The sequence below is a fragment of the Drosophila novamexicana genome, unplaced genomic scaffold, assembly GCF_003285875.2.
Source record: "Drosophila novamexicana strain 15010-1031.04,08,12 unplaced genomic scaffold, DnovRS2.1 tig00002191-arrow-arrow-pilon, whole genome shotgun sequence".
Taxonomy (NCBI): domain Eukaryota; kingdom Metazoa; phylum Arthropoda; class Insecta; order Diptera; family Drosophilidae; genus Drosophila; species Drosophila novamexicana.
In genome coordinates, this window is record NW_020824956.1 from 57,777 (window position 1) to 71,097 (window position 13,321).

General features: G+C 44.0%; 1 protein-coding gene across 2 annotated transcripts; it reads left to right on the top strand.

The window, feature by feature from the left end:
* The first annotated feature begins 526 nt into the window (after window positions 1–526).
* LOC115769034 lies at window positions 527–6,777 on the top strand. Of its 2 annotated transcripts, none has more exons than XM_030713737.1 (2): window positions 527–2,284; window positions 6,140–6,777. In XM_030713737.1, the coding sequence occupies exons 1-2, from the start codon at window positions 1,604–1,606 to the stop codon at window positions 6,221–6,223; spliced, it is 765 nt and encodes a 254-aa protein (XP_030569597.1). In that variant the 5' UTR covers window positions 527–1,603; the 3' UTR covers window positions 6,224–6,777. The 2 variants fall into 2 exon arrangements, with proteins under 2 accessions (XP_030569597.1, XP_030569598.1); XM_030713738.1 differs by having other exon boundaries at window positions 527–2,272.
* The last annotated feature ends 6,544 nt before the right edge of the window (window positions 6,778–13,321 follow it).

The window sequence follows — 13,321 nt, forward strand, 5'->3', positions numbered from 1 at the left end:
CCTTCTCATATATACATTTTTCTCCAATATCTATGAAAAATATAATTTCGTATATAGTGTGCATCTATTAGTACAATCAATAATAATTGTTTTCTTTGAAAATTATATACCATTCTTATAAAAAAGGCTATCAATGCATCGACGCGCCAAATAGTTGTATATGTGTTTCATCTCACACATATTGGTACAAAGGGAAGTCTTTGAACTTAAGAAGATTGCAGTATTCTATGGCGCATGTGACGTCACAGCCCAAGGCTTTTTATGTGCGATCATTTCGTTTTTAATATTATTACATATGCCAATAAATGATTTACTATAAATTTTTGAAATGTACGTAATAAAAGTAGAAATATATGCTAAGATATATGCATATACATATGTATATACAGTATGTCAAGAAAATGTTTTGACAAAGCGAAAAATTCATATTTTCAAGATTAATATGCAATTTAAACTACATACTTTTAATGCTTTATTTTTTACATATTTTTTATCGATATATTAGTTTTCTTAGAACTATTGTTCGCAGCAGAACGCCCTCTGAATAATATTATATCTGAATTACAATATATCTTTACTTCTCAAATCACGATATTGAAGTCACATACTATTATTTTTAAACCACCATAAAATACCATTGTAAATTGCTCACCACTAATCTATCGATAGTTATTGTTGAAAGTTCGAGAAGTAAATCACGCATTACAAGCAGTCTAAAGGCTCCTTTGATTTTTATTAAAATTTATAAAACATAAAAGGCCGAAGTGGGGTGCAAACTAGCATCTCCTCAAAACATTGGTGACCCCGACGTGAATTTTATTTCTTGCTTCTCGTCTTGCCGCAAATCTCACTTTCGTTGTTCATCGCTCTTTTGCTGCTGCAGCATAGGCACTAAACTCAAGTACAGACATATGTACATATGTATGTACATACATATTTCGCACACCGGCTCGAGTGCGCGCTTCTCTCTGACGATCTTATCGCGTTATTTAGCAGATCGGCTATTATAACCAAGCTGTTTGGTGCATATCAGTGCCAAGCACAACCCTTTGCTTAGAAAAGAAGCCGTCGAGCAGATACCTACATACTTACATACATACATATGAATGTGAATGCAAGTGCCGCTACAATTGATCTCGATACATACACATACACAAGCCGCTGCACACATAAAACGGTAATCGCATTCTCGCATTGCTCACTCTGTGACATTCGCAGTGGTCAAGGGCAAAGCTCTTCTCCATAAGTGGACTTTGGTGACAGGCCGGAGTACAGTGAGCACTCAACAAAACGTACCAACCGAACATAACCTCGCCAACAACAGAATGGAAAATTCGACAAGTGAAAAAGACTTTTGCAAAGCCAAATGCGCTTCTGTTCAACGCCAACTATTAGCAATGAACGAATTCTTCAGCGCTGGTGAGATGATCAGCTTTGACGAGGCCGATCTGATGGTGCGTATAGAATCGGCGGAGAGCTTGAAGGCCGAGTTTGATATCATCCAGTCAAGGCTAGAAAATTAGATTTGCTCGAGCTTTCAACGGACGCTCGCTCAGACTTCGAGAAGGTTTACTGGAAGATCAAATCCACTCTCGCTCGTCAAATGGACATAGTCACTAAGGGACGTATGACTGACGCCAATTCAACAACTATCCCACGCTTTGCTGAAAGTACGCACACATTTGCTCACTCGTTCAACCGTAAGTCTCGCCTACCGGAATTGCAGCTGCCCAGGTTCAGCGGCTCCTACGAGGATTGGCCGGATTTCTACGCCATGTACAAGACTGTCATTGGCAGCAATGAGGACCTGAGTAAGATTGAGAAATTACAACATTTACGTGCGTGCTTGGATGGTGCTGCTCTCAACACAATCAAATCGTTAGAGCCTGTCGACGTGAATTACGACAAGGCGTTGGAGTTACTCATAAAGCGTTTTGATAATAAGTTGCTACATTTTCAGGGCCACGTGCGGGCTATAGTCGGCCTGCCAGGCGTTGAAAAGGGATCAGCAGAGGCGTTGCGTGAGTTGAGTGACAAAATTAACTCTCATCTTCGGGCGCTTAGCACCATGTCAACAACTGAGGAGCTGGCTGACGGATTACTCATACACACAATATCGCACAAGCTCGATCACCACACCCAGGAAAGGTGGCAGGAAGCGCTTGCAACGGATAAGCTACCCAGGTGGACGGATATGTCGGCGTTCTTAGAGAAGAGATGCCGCATGATGGAAAACTTGAAAGGCGCTACGGCACCTACGCCTAGCCACCAGGTTACCAGAAATGTACAAAAATTGAATCGTAACACATTCATTGCATCCTCATCTAACAATTACCAGCAAAATTGTAATTTTTGCGACTCAAAAGAGCATTTCGTTGTTAAATGCCCGTTATTTTTTAATCTGTCCCCAAGTTTGCGCCACAAGGAGGCCAAGCGATTGCATCTTTGCCTAAACTGCTTGCGCAAAGGCCATGGCTTGCAGCAATGTCGCTCAGGTCACTGCAGGCATTGTCAACAAAAACATCATTCGTTGCTGCACATGAGCCCCATCACAACTCAATCATCTGCCCTGTGTACACCAAGCTTGCAGGCTGCAGCCACGATCCAGCCTCACGCATCGTCTTCAAGTAATCCACCATCTTCAACTCTCGTCAGCACTGCTCTTGAATTCGCACCTGAAGCCACGAATGCCCAGCCTGTAGACTATGTGGTGCTAACAACCGCCATCTTATATGCCAAGAGCCACTCAGGTTTATTCATACCCTGTCGTGCATTACTGGATTCTGGATCTCAACTCAACTTTATCACTGCTCGTCTAGTAAAACAGCTCCAACTCAAAACTCATCATGCTGCCGTATCAATATCTGGTATAGGCGAATCAACCCTATCTTCTAACATGTCCACTGACATATCAGCGCAGTCACGTGATAGGAGCTTCAGCACATCATTTTCAGCAGTCGTTACTCGCACTATAACGGATTATCAGCCCCACTTTGGGTTAGACATCTCTGGGTGGAATATCCCCAAAAACATCTCGCTCGCGGATCCAACGTTTTTCAAATCTCAAAGAATAGATTAATTACTTGGTGCCGGACTATTTTTCGATCTCATTTGCATCGGCCAAATTCGAATGGCGGATAACCTACCAACGCTCCAAAAGACCAAGCTCGGATGGATTGCGTCTGGCGGACTCTCTCGCGTACACAACAAACACACATCCCTTTCAGCCCTTTACAAGGAACCTAATCCATGGGAGGATCCACTGTCGGATATTGTAAAACGATTCTGGGAAGTCGACAATTGCTGCGGTACAACCCCTGCGCTCTCTGATGAAGACGCACTATGTGAGCAGTTATTTCTCCAAGGCTACACGCGACTAAAGTCAGGGCAGTATTCAGTTAGGCTTCCAGCAAAGCTCAGCTTCGACACGCTAGGAGACTCATATCAACGTGCTCTACGACGTTTCAAGTCGCTCGAAAACAAATTGGACAAAAATCACCAGCTGAAGGAGAGCTACTCTGCATTCATGCGCGAATACATCGACTTGGGCCACATGTCTTTGGCTTCCAAGCAGCAGCTTGTCCCACAATTCTATTTACCCCACCACTGCGTAGAAAAGCCAGATAGCTCAACCACCAAATTGCGCGTCGTTTTTGATGGATCAGCCAAATCCACGTCAGGCGCATCTCTGAATGATCTTTTGCATACAGGCCCAGCAATTCAACCCAAATTATTCAACATTCTAATTCAGTTTCGTTTTTTAAAGGTTGCCATGTGCGGTGACATCTGTAAGATGTACCGCTGTGTCCGAATAACGCATCCAGATCAATTTCTGCAATGCATCTTATGGCGTGATCACAAAAATGAAAGCATAAGGACGTATACCCTGGATACAGTAACGTATGGAACCAAACCCGCTGCGTTTCTAGCAATTCGAGCGATGCAGCAGCTGGCCCACGACGAAGAGCCTACCTTTCCACTAGCTGCAAAGACAGTTTGTCGCGACTTCTACGTAGACGATTTAGTTTCTGGAGGGGACTCTATACAAGAAGCCATTCAGATCCGACAGCAAGTAAAACTGCTACTGGCTAAAGGTCACTTTCCAATCAGAAAGTGGTGCTCAAACGAGCCTGATGCATTAAAAGGAGAAAGCGAATCCGATTGTGAGAAGCTAATGGAGTTCAAGGATGGCACCAACATTGCAAAGACGCTTGGTTTAGCTTGGAGCCCTAGCTCGGATAGCCTGCTTTTCAACTTTGCGGAGATCGTACCCGAAGGACCAGTCACAAAGCGGAGCATATTATCAATGATAGCGAGATTTTACGATCCGCTCGGATTGATCGCTCCCATCGTTACCAGGTTAAAGGTATTTCTCCAAGCACTGTGGAAGGAAAGGGTCAATTGGGACGAATGCCTGTCGCAGTCGCTATACTTCGAATGGATCAAACTCATATCGCAACTCTCATTTGTCAGCAGCTTGAAATTCTCCCGTTTTGTATTGATGCCGCTAGCTACGTATGAGCTGCATGGATTTTGCGACGCCAGCACAGCCGCTTATGGTGCTTGCGTATTTGTCAGATCCGAAATGCAAGGGGTATTTTCATCACATTTGCTATGCTCTAAATCAAGGGTCGCCCCATTAAAGACGCTGACAATCCCAAAGCTTGAGCTGGCAGCTGCACTTTTATTATCAGAGCTCATAGGAAACATTGCCAAGTGCATTCAGTTCGAATGCAGATATCATTGCTGGACCGACTCAACAGTAGCGCTTGCATGGATTCGTGAATCACCTTCAAAGTTTAACGTCTTTGTATCCAACAGGGTATCACAAATACAGGAGCGGACCAAGGGCATGACCTGGCATCATGTACCCTCTCAGCTGAACCCTGCGGACATTTTATCACGTGGATGCACACCTTTGGAACTTTTAGACTCACAGCTATGGCATAATGGACCCCCATTTATACAGGCCGCTAGCTCGACTTGGCCTCAAAACGTCGCCTATCCCTTTGAGCTTCCAGAACGACGCCAGAAAGTGCTGGTAGTATCAACGAAGACGGACCTATCGGCATCTTGTAAATTCAACAACACATTTGCCAAGTTACAGCGCACTTTCGCATACGCATTATTGCGCTAAAAAGATCTGATTCGACGAGTTCAAAAGGTCCACTCACTCCAGATGATATCAAGCGCGGAACGCATTTACTTATAAAAAACATTCAACTTACGCACTTCGCCGAAGAGTACAAAGCACTCAGCTTAAAAAGGCCGCTTCCAACAAGAAGCAAACTTCGTTCATTGTGCCCACTGTTGGACGCTGAGGGACTCTTGCGCATCGGCGGGCGCCTTCAGAACTCAAGCTTGGAATATGAAGCAAAGCATCCGTTATTGTTGCCTAAACGCCACCCAGTCACCGCAGCTATGATCACATATTATCATTTGGAATTTCTTCATGCTGGTCCGCAATTCCTTCTAGCAACACTCCGCCAGCGATACTGGCCCATCGGAGGTCTCAAGGCTGTCTCAAATATCATCAACAGGTGCGTGCGCTGCTTTCGAATGCGACCTAAACTTCTGGAGCAAGTCATGGCCCCGCTACCAGCTGAGCGTGTGCAGCCAAGTCCGACGTTTCACGTAACTGGCATCGACTTTTGCGGCCCTTTCTACGTCAAATCAGAGGTCAGGAATCGCTCACCAACGAAATGCTACATCTCAATTTTTATATGCTTTGCAACGAAAGCAACGCATTTAGAGTTGGTAGAGGACCTGTCCACGTCATCGTTTATCGCTGCCTTGAAGAGATTCATCAGCCTTCGAGGGAAACCGCATACAATATGGACAGACAACGCCACAAATTTCGTGGGTGCTCGAAATGAGCTGAAGGAACTGCGCGACCTGTTTATAAGCGATCCCCAGCGCAATGAGATTGTTCGCAACTGCCTAGCTCTGGGAATCAACTGGAAATTCATTCCGCCCCGTTCGCCACATTTTGGAGGATTGTGGGAGGCCGCTGTCAAGTCAGCAAAATATCATTTTTACCGCGTCGTTGGAAATTCTCTTCTCTCATTCCACGAATTCCGAACTCTCATCTGTCAAATATCCGCAATGCTTAACTCAAGACCGCTTTGCTCTATTACAGAAAACCCGAATGACTTGGAGATACTCACGCCTGGTCACTTCATCTGGGGCAAAGCCAATGCCACTATCGACGAGCCAGACATAACTCACCTAAGCATAGGTCGCCTCAGCCGTTGGCAGCGAATATGTCACATGCAGCAATCATTTTGGAAGAAATGGAGTACATCGTATTTGTCGTTGCTCCAAGAGCGCGGGAAATGGCGATCGTCCAAGCAAAATCTTCAGGCCGGCAGCATCGTGCTGCTCAAGGAGGACAATGCACCACCACTCAGGTGGCCGCTTGGTCGAGTCGACAGCGTCATCACGGGTGACGACGGCATTGTGAGAGTAGCAGTCATTCGTACACAAAATGGTCTGGTCAAGAGAGCCATTGCCAAAATCGCCGTTCTGCCAATCGAGACCACATCGGTTGAAAGCTTGTATCTTCCAACGGGGCGAGCATGTTCGCAGCAGAACGCCCTCTGAATAATATTATATCTGAATTACAATATATCTTTACTTCTCAAATCACGATATTGAAGTCACATACTATTATTTTTAAACCACCATAAAATACCATTGTAAATTGCTCACCACTAATCTATCGATAGTTATTGTTGAAAGTTCGAGAAGTAAATCACGCATTACAAGCAGTCTAAAGGCTCCTTTGATTTTTATTAAAATTTATAAAACATAAAAGGGGCCGAAGTGGGGTGCAAACTAGCATCTCCTCAAAACAACTATTTAAAAAAAAAACATATTGAGATCCATTACTCCAAACATTTTTTAAAAGTCAAAATTAAGAAGTATCCATTTTTAATGGTGTCAAGAAATTGTTTTGACAAAACGTTTTTAGACCTATAATATTCATGAAAATAAGTAAAAACAAGACGCTAATACTTTGTATGACGGCCTTTGGCAGCACATACAGCCTGTAATCTCCGGTTCATAGACTTAACTAGGTTATCCATATTATAAGTTTCAGGAATCTTTATCCATTCTTCAAGAATAGCAGCTTTCAATTCGTCGCGAGATTTCGGACTCCTTTTTGCCACTTTTTTCTTTAAAAAGGACCAAACATTTTCAATAGGATTTATGTCAGGGCTCTGTGGAGGAGCGTCCAATACTTTTTTACAGTTGTATAGCAACCACATCTTTACTATATGAGCCTTATGCTTGGGGTCATTGTCTTGGTAAAATTTGAAATTTGGTCTGTTGCCATCAAAAAACCCACATTTATGAGCGCTAATTATTAAATAAGTCTTTATTATTTCCAAATATTTGGCAGCATCCATAGTGTTTTCAATAAAAGCCAAGTCACCAACGCCTTTGCTTGATATACAGCCCCATACCATCACGGAAAGTTTTCCAAACTTTACCGTCGGTATAATGTTCCGGGCTTCCAATGCCTTTAAAGGCTTCCGCCAGACTCTAGATGGTCCATCATTATTGTTCACACAAGAAGTGTATCCGACAGTCGCCATCCAACCGCCATGTAACTCCGGAACCAGTACATGGAACATGTACTGAAATTTCACCACACTTATACTAATACACTTGTAGGTACTCTTGTAATGTACTCTGAAAAAATAGAATAGATGAAAATAACCTTCAAGCGAACAAAACGTGTTTTTCTTTCAAACCTGAGTTAAATTTGTGCAGAGCAGAAACGCTCCCCCAACGACAATTCATTTTGTAAAAGTTCACCTGGAAGCCCTGCGGACGCCCTACTACAACATTTGGTCCTTCGAGCCGGATACTTCTACAACATTTGGTATATCCAGTTCGCCCCAGCAAGCATTGGTGGATCTGCAAGAAAAGGTTCCAGGAACAGCTATAAATTCAAACAAGATAAGTAGCAGTGCACCTACCTCAACTTGTCCATTGCCAAATTTCCGGCAACTCCAGTTAATTAATTCTTTTGTGTGTCTGAACATATTTTTTCGCTTCACATTGTCCGTGGTTAAAGCGAGGGGCAATTGTATTTAAAAAATTCAACAAAAAAACCCGCAGATAAAATATTGTTCGTGGCCATTAAGGCGTCTAAAAAGTGATAAATATTGAAAGAAATAAAACAGAAAGTGACTCCGATAAGGTCGCCATATTGGTGTCTGTACATATATATATACATATATGTACAAGTGCATACCCAAAAATTTAACCGATCGCCATATTGATGTACGCAAGTACATCCAGACATATCTGCACACATAGGCTTTCGCTCCGTTGAACAACAAGTGTATGCGCTTCTCCATTCCAACCTTCACCAAAGAATCACACACTAAATACATATCTAAAAACACACAATTCTAATTGGTATTTAATTAACTAAAACCACACTGTGCAAATTCACCTGCATGTATACACACACACACATCCTATTATATGTGTATCGTTTGTTATTTTTCCTCCACAGCAGCTTCAATATTAATTTATATATTTATTTTTACCAATTAATTGGCAAGTGTAAAACGTAAACAAACAACAGGGTTGTAAAGTGTCAAGATCGGTTTTCGATAAACTGATTCTGTGAAACTTTTATATTTTGTATGTTTCCACCTTGCCATTGAGCTGCGTTTACTTAATAAAATACAAACATATACATTACTTTTTCTTATTCTTATAAAAAATTTATAAAACATAATTATAAGTTAAGACGTTTCCAAGTTGCGTATTAAATCGAATATCCGTGCGATTTTTTATTAAAATAACAATTTATATAAATAATTCTATGACAAAAAACCTTTTCATTGAGCTGCGTTTAGAATAAACGTGCTTCTTCTTGAGCTCAACCATCAATAAGCAATAAGCGATAAGCATCATTTTTTTGCGCGATCCGTTTCCCCTACACGGCCGCTTTGTCAAAAGAGAATAAATCCTTTTCTCTGGTGTTTCAATAAAGAAATAATTAGATTTTTTCTCAATTAAAGGAAACTAAATAAGAATCAATTTGGTAAATTATTAGTAAAATAATTAATTTAACAAAATTTTCCGATTTCGTTGGACTCAATAGTGCACACCATTTCGGTCATTCCATTTTATTCTGATATCTCGATTCCATCGTTCCTGTGCCATTTCTTATTCCGTTTTCTCTCTGCTGATTCAAATTATTTGTATTTGATCACATTTCACCTGGCTAGTACAATTTTTGGCTCTGTGAAGAGCCTAGTATGCCAATCGGTGGTGATCAAAACAGCCAAAAACGACTCACAGCACCGTCCGTCAAGGAGTCAAAGCGACCTTTAACCTCACCTAGAGCAGTTTTCGGGAAACTCAAGGTCGAGAGTACCAGCACAACCGTCCGCAAGACTGTGAGTCCGATTCCAACAAGAGATATTACCCCAAAAATTACCCGTTCGACTACGCAAAAAATGCAGAAGTCAAGCGAAATGGCACTGAACGACTTCGTTTCTATAACTGACCGACTAGGCCAGTTTGAAGTGAAGATCAATGACGCAGCGGACAGTGACGTGTCACTGTTCACTCTCCAAGTCCGACGAGATCAGATTAAGACTTTATGGGAAAAGGTAGAACGCGAGTACGAGTTATGTTCCAAAGCTCTCAACCAAGGCGCTTGCAGCAGCAGTGACCTGGTGGCTATGCAAGCTAAATATGATTACTCGTACTCCGTTTACGAGCGATGTGCGGCTCAACTAAGCGAAAAAATAGAAAGAGCCACGGCGTTAAATAGACAAGCTGAGCAACCCCCCTCCAACTTCTCCATGTCCAGGGGTTGCAGTCTCCCGCCATGCGACACTGAAGTTTTCAGTGGGGATTACCTACGCTGGCCTACTTTCCGAGACTTGTTTACAGCTGTTTATATTAACAATCCAAGATTGACGCCGGTGGAAAAATTGTTCCATCTTAATTCCAAAACCAGCGGCGAAGCTAGAGCAATTGTCTCCAAGTCCCCGCTCACGAATGACGGCTTTCAGTCAGCGTGGGCGAGCCTGACGGAGAGATTTGAGAATAAGCGACTATTAGTCAATAGTCAATTGAAAATTCTTTTCAATCTCCCCTCAGCAACACAAGAGTCTGGAGCCGCCCTTAAAGAGCTTCAGGGCACAATCCAGGGATGTTTAACGGCTCTCGACTTGTCCAGGGTGAGCACCGAAAATTGGGATTGTCTGCTAATTTTCTTGTGCTCCTCTAAATTGCCTAAGCTCACGCTGTCGTTATGGGAACAATCGCTCCACGATAAGGCAGAGATCCCTCAATGGTCCGAGATGAATTTATTTCTGATCGACCGATATCGCACCTTGGAGGCGATAGAGGATGTACGACCTACCGCACATACGCCACTCCAGTCCAAACCCACAAGAAAAGAGTCCAACCACCTGAGAACCTTCGAAGCAACAGTGACTGCAAAGCCACAGCACTGCAAATTGTGTCAGAAGGAAAACCATCCCGTGCGTCTATGCCCGCGTTTTCTACAAATGTCCGTACCCGAGAGAGTTTCCGTCATTAAGCAACAAAAGCTGTGCTTAAACTGCTTCGCCAGACAGCACCAGTTGAAAGACTGCACCAGCGCACATAGTTGTTTCACGTGCAAGGGACGTCACAACACGCTACTCCACCGTGACAGACCCCAGGTGCCCTCAGCTTCCACAACACCAATAGTTTTGAACCCTCCTTCACCAATACAGTCCACTTCTACTTCAACCCAAGCTACCGTTCAAAACTATTTTTCCGCAAACTCACATGGTGTTCTCCTCGGCACGGCTGTCATCCAAGTGTGTCATTTGGGCACAAAGTATACAGCCCGGGCATTAATCGACTCTGGGTCTGAAGCGACCTTTATTTCAGAGCGATTGTTCAAAAGGGTTAAACTTCCTTATCAACCCGTCGACGCACAGGTCTCCGGTTTGAATCAAGCCATTTCGGCTCAACCTCAAAAACTTTGCCATTTTAATATTGGCTCTCCTATAAAGCCCAGGGTTCATATTGAAACCTCGGCTTATGTTCTTCCAAAGCTGGCAGGCAATTTGCCCTCCTACACCATCCCCCAAACTGCTTTGGAAGAACTTCCAAAATTACACTTGGCCGATCCCTCTTTCTATAGGAGCTCACAGATAGACGTGCTTCTCGGCGCCGATATCCTCCCATCCATATTGTTAGGTGGCTCCTATCCCAACATATGTGGCACTCTCCTTGGTCAAGAAACGATTTTCGGCTGGATCCTTACAGGCCCCGTTTCTAAGACCAGTGCCAAATCTGTCGCATCCTTTTCGACTCAAGTCTCGCTGAATCCAAATGCGAGCTTGGATAAACTGCTCACAAAATTTTGGGAGGTGGAGGATATTCCAGTTAAGCTGGAAAAGGAATCCGACCTTTTTTGTGAGCGCAATTTTCAAAAAAACACTAAAAGGGATAAAAACGGCAGATACTTGGTCACACTGCCATTCAAGAATTCCGATCACATCCAGTTAGGCCATTCAAGGTCCATCGCACTAGCTCAATTTCTACGAAATGAGAATCGTCTGGCAAAAAATGCCCCCCTTAAGGAGCAGTACGATGCGGTGATCCAGGAATATCTGGACTTAGGTCACATGCGACAAGTCCCTCCAAGCAATGGTTCAGATAACTTTTATCTACCACACCATGCTGTTCACAAGCCTGACAGCACCACGACCAAGCTCCGCGAAGTATTTAACGCCTCCCTCCCGTCATCGAATGGTAAAAGTCTGAACGATGTGCTACATGCAGGGCCCGTTCTGCAATCCGACTTAACCATTCAAATTCTAAGATGGCGCTTCTTCCGATATGTGTTCAATGCCGATATCACAAAAATGTATCGGCAAATACTTGTGCATCCCAACCACACGCCCTATCAGAGAATTCTGTTCCGAACAAAGGACAACGAGCTTCGTGACTTCGAACTCAGCACAGTCACGTTTGGAGTTAACTGTGCCCCCTTTTTGGCAATCCGGGTACTACATCAGCTATCTGATGACGTTCGTTCGCTCTATCCCTTAGCAAGTCATATTATCGCAAACAATATGTATGTCGACGATGTACTAGCGGGAGCCCATTCCAAATCAACAGCAGATCAAGCAATTGCAGAACTCCGCAAGGCCCTTGAATCTGCCGGGTTCCCCTTGCGAAAATGGACATCCAATGAAAAGGACTTGCTAAGAGCGATTCCCAAGGACCACTTGCTTCACGCCGACTTTTTAGAGATCGAGGAAGCCTGTTCGGCAAAGACTCTCGGGATCAGATGGAAAGCTGACACCGATAAGTTCTTTTTCTCCAAACGTGAAGTCCTTTCACAGATTGCCAAACTGTTCGACCCAGCAGGTTGGCTGGGTCCAGTCATTATCCAGGCAAAAATATTCATGCAGGAGATCTGGCTCCAAGAACTGGGCTGGGACGATCCGCTACCTGAGAGTCTTCTCATTAAGTGGAATTTATTTCTGCAAGAGTTTCCGGGCCTCAGTGCGATTCGCATCCCTAGATGGGTCGAATTCCGCCCACAGGGGACTATCCAATACCATGGGTTTTGTGACGCTTCGCAGCGTGCATATGGGGCCGCCATTTACGTGCGCACTGAGATACAAGATCGCATCTCAGTACATCTCCTAACAGCGAAAACGAGGGTCGCTCCGGACAAGACGATATCCGTGCCACGACTAGAGCTGTGCGGAGCAGCACTTCTGTCCGAGTTATCCGCTGCACTCAGTCCCCAGCTACCTTCCGCTGGCGGCGACTGGTTCTATTGGACAGATTCCACAATTGTGCTAGCTTGGCTTCATAAGCCACCATGCGCCTGGACTACCTTTGTAGCAAACAGAGTCGCAAAAATTACTCAGGCCACCGACTCCAATAAATGGTCCCATGTACGATCCGAGTACAATCCAGCGGACCTAGCGAGCAGAGGTGCCCCACCACAAGCGTTAGTCAACAATGAGCTGTGGTGGCACGGGCCAGAATGGTTACGCCTACCTCAGAACCAATGGCCCATTCCTTCAGATCCCCTCCCAGATACGACAATAGAGCAACGTACGATTAAGGTAAACCTCGTAAACACGGCTCCCTCATTTTCTTTCCTCGAGCGCTTCTCCAAGTTCGATCGAGCCCTGCGAGTGTTAGCCTACATCTATCGCTTCTTCAAGCGTTGCAAACGATTGTCGCTCCCGTCAACTATTGAAATTGACAGCAACGAGATTTCTTATGCACAAGAAAAACTCATTCTCCTGACCCAGAG